This window comes from Temnothorax nylanderi, unplaced genomic scaffold, assembly GCF_030848795.1.
Source record: "Temnothorax nylanderi isolate EJ_2023f unplaced genomic scaffold, tnyl_v1.0 TNYL_tig0802_pilon, whole genome shotgun sequence".
Classification (NCBI taxonomy): domain Eukaryota; kingdom Metazoa; phylum Arthropoda; class Insecta; order Hymenoptera; family Formicidae; genus Temnothorax; species Temnothorax nylanderi.
The window spans coordinates 23266-25929 of NW_027249864.1; the positions used below are offsets into that span (position 1 = coordinate 23266).

Below are 2664 nucleotides of genomic sequence, written 5' to 3' on the forward strand. Positions count from 1 at the left end.
AATATCTAAATGTAATTACAATATATATTTACGATGGTATTTTATAATGCCCCCATGGCAGCGTCTCGGTAGAACCGGGTATAATGTATCGCTTATCATTGTTCGGACTTAGAGCTATTTTCGTTTCGGTATACACCTTGTGTTGTTTGGATCTTATGCACGCCTGCTGTGATTCTTAAAGGCCAGCCACTTGTCGTTATCGCTCGGTAACTTGATCGCGCAGTCGTTCATCTCCTGACAGTCGACAGTGTGGGCTTCCAATTTCTCGCTCGTGTAGAAATAGTGCAAACATCTGTAAATAATGAAATTTTTTATATATTTTTTTTACGTAAAAATTATTTTTTATTATTTATTAGAATGTATACTCACCGATCGCAAAAGTATTTCTGACCACGGTGCCTGTTGATTTGCGAGCTCACGAGGCGGGATAGGTTCTTGATCCACGCAAAATGCCCACCATTGTTGTCTCGTGGGTCCTGCACGTACAGCAGATTTACATGTCTGTCCATCTTTCGACCAGTAACCCGTATTGGCAGGATAGCAAGTTCCTTGTTTTTTTTCTCGATGCTGAAGACGTTGATTGATATATCGTTGTGATTTTCAAACTGTTTAATTTGATCCATCGTCATTGGAAACTCAATGTCTGTAAGATTTAGCACCGACTTGTAATGAGGATACGACGATTCCCGTTCTGCATTTCTATGGGCTGGATGCAGAGCAGCCGCCACTGACCATGCAAAACATGCATTATCCATTGATCGCACATTTATCACCGCTCTCTTCAATTTAATTTCTCGCGGTATTTCTACAAAACACATTTTATTACACGATCCTCTTCCTGACACACTTTATTGTACTCACGACTTCCAATTCTCGACTACTGAGCGTATGTCCCAGATTTGTCATTTTATATTCTACTAATGATGCATCGTTTGCTTTTTTATCATATCTAATTTCACCGTGATCTCAGCATCCGTACATTTGCGCCTTCCGAAAAAAAAATGCAAAATTTGCAGTTTTACACGTGTGTGATGAAATCATTGCGGGACACGTATGTTCTTGAAAACGATATCGCGCCATTGACTTTCGGTGATTTGATCTGTATCAATGCAGCAGCCGTACATCGGCGCTATTTGCAAAATTTGCAGTTTTGCACGTGTTCGATGAAATCATCGAGACACGTCGCGACATGTTTTTGAAAACGATATTGCGCCATTGACTTATGCGAAATTGCAAAACTTGCAGTTTTGCATGTGTTCGATGAAATCATCGCGAGACACGTAAAACACGTCTTGAAAAAAAAAAAATCATATTTGATGCTATTGCCCGATGAGGTGATCTCATTACGAATGTTCTTGACAAAGATATCACATTTAACATATATGTGGATTGTGGTGGTGGTGGTCACCATGCACCAGCCGTACATTGGCGCTATTTGCAAGATTCACATTTTTGTATGTATAAATAGTCTACGAGGATTCTAGCGCGCGCAGTCAAGAGTTTGATACGTCACAAACAGCCTCCAGATACGATGAACACTCACGGTGTGAACTACTACGTTCCGATTCAGGATGAAACGTGCGAGAAACAGCACAATGAGTAAGTACTGCTAATTTTCGTATATACTTGTGCAAAAAAAAACTTTTATAAACATAATTGTATTTTTTCAGTTTTGATAAACCCCGTTATACGCCTCGTATTTTGGGAAGGAGATTTGCATTGACATCGACAGCGTATAAATTTTTGGATGTTGGAATCAACGTGGGACCTATGTCCTCTGTGTATATACTTATTGGTGATAACCGAGGCAATCGGATAATTCTGCCTCATGCAACGTGGGTGACATTCATCGAAAAACGTGCAGATATTCAGCGACTCGTGCAGTCACCAGCGCCATCATCGCTAGCGTTTCGAGATCTGGAACTCGTTAAAATACGTGACGCAGATATTGTAAAATTGACATCGTGCGACACCAGCTTGTACATGAAACCGTCAACCGTACTCTTCCTGTTCGAACTAGAACATTGCGTCGAGAATGTGTATTTTCAACTATGCCAAAATGTTCATGGCGTAAGTGAAAAATTTAAACAATTTGTAACCATTTTACGCCAAAATTGTATCACCAATAAATGTATTGCAGTTAGAATCTTGCATGAATTTTATGATAAAAATTCAATTATTGATTGTGAACTGTTGGCGTATGCTGCAGATAATATTATACACGATGCATTACATGAGAAATAAATGTATATTAAAATGCATATCACTGTATCTAAAATTATCTTTCCTTCTGTCTACCGTTCCCTTGTCCACCGTCAGCGGTTTAGAATTACAGAGCGGTAACTCTCGATAAGAATGCGCGTGCCGCACTCGTCGCGCGATCATTAAACGTTTTTCTCATCTGTCTCATATAAATTATTAAATATTCTTCCTCTTATTTCCAATAAATAAATCACTTAAAATAATATAAAAATGATCTAACTATAATGGGTGACGGGAGCGAGAAGACGTGCGCGAACGGGGAATTTTTCCAAGCCCGTCCTTTTCGATATGTATGCGCGTTTTCGTAAAGCTTATTACGGATACGACTGCTTCGATACGCTTTGCACCGTGGTTACATTCCTGACAAAAGGACCTTTTGTTATCATCGATTACTCGCGACAA

General features: G+C 39.5%; 1 protein-coding gene across 1 annotated transcript; it reads left to right on the forward strand.

Annotated features, from left to right (window-relative positions):
- The first annotated feature begins 1531 nt into the window (after positions 1 to 1531).
- On the forward strand, positions 1532 to 2381 carry LOC139785445 (uncharacterized). Its single transcript, XM_071724598.1, has 2 exons — positions 1532 to 1578; positions 1671 to 2381. Exons 1-2 carry the CDS (start codon positions 1532 to 1534, stop codon positions 2242 to 2244), a joined length of 621 nt encoding a protein of 206 aa, XP_071580699.1. The 3' UTR covers positions 2245 to 2381.
- The last annotated feature ends 283 nt before the right edge of the window (positions 2382 to 2664 follow it).

What these genes read in the sequence shown, in the direction of transcription:
- LOC139785445 (XM_071724598.1), top strand. Translation starts at nt 1,532, where the DNA reads ATGAACACTCACGGTGTGAACTACTACGTTCCGATTCAGGATGAAAC. An exon ending in GTTCCGATTCAGGATGAAAC is followed by an intron (nt 1,579 to 1,670) that starts GTGCGAGAAACA and finishes GTATTTTTTCAG; the next exon opens with TTTTGATAAACCCCGTTATA.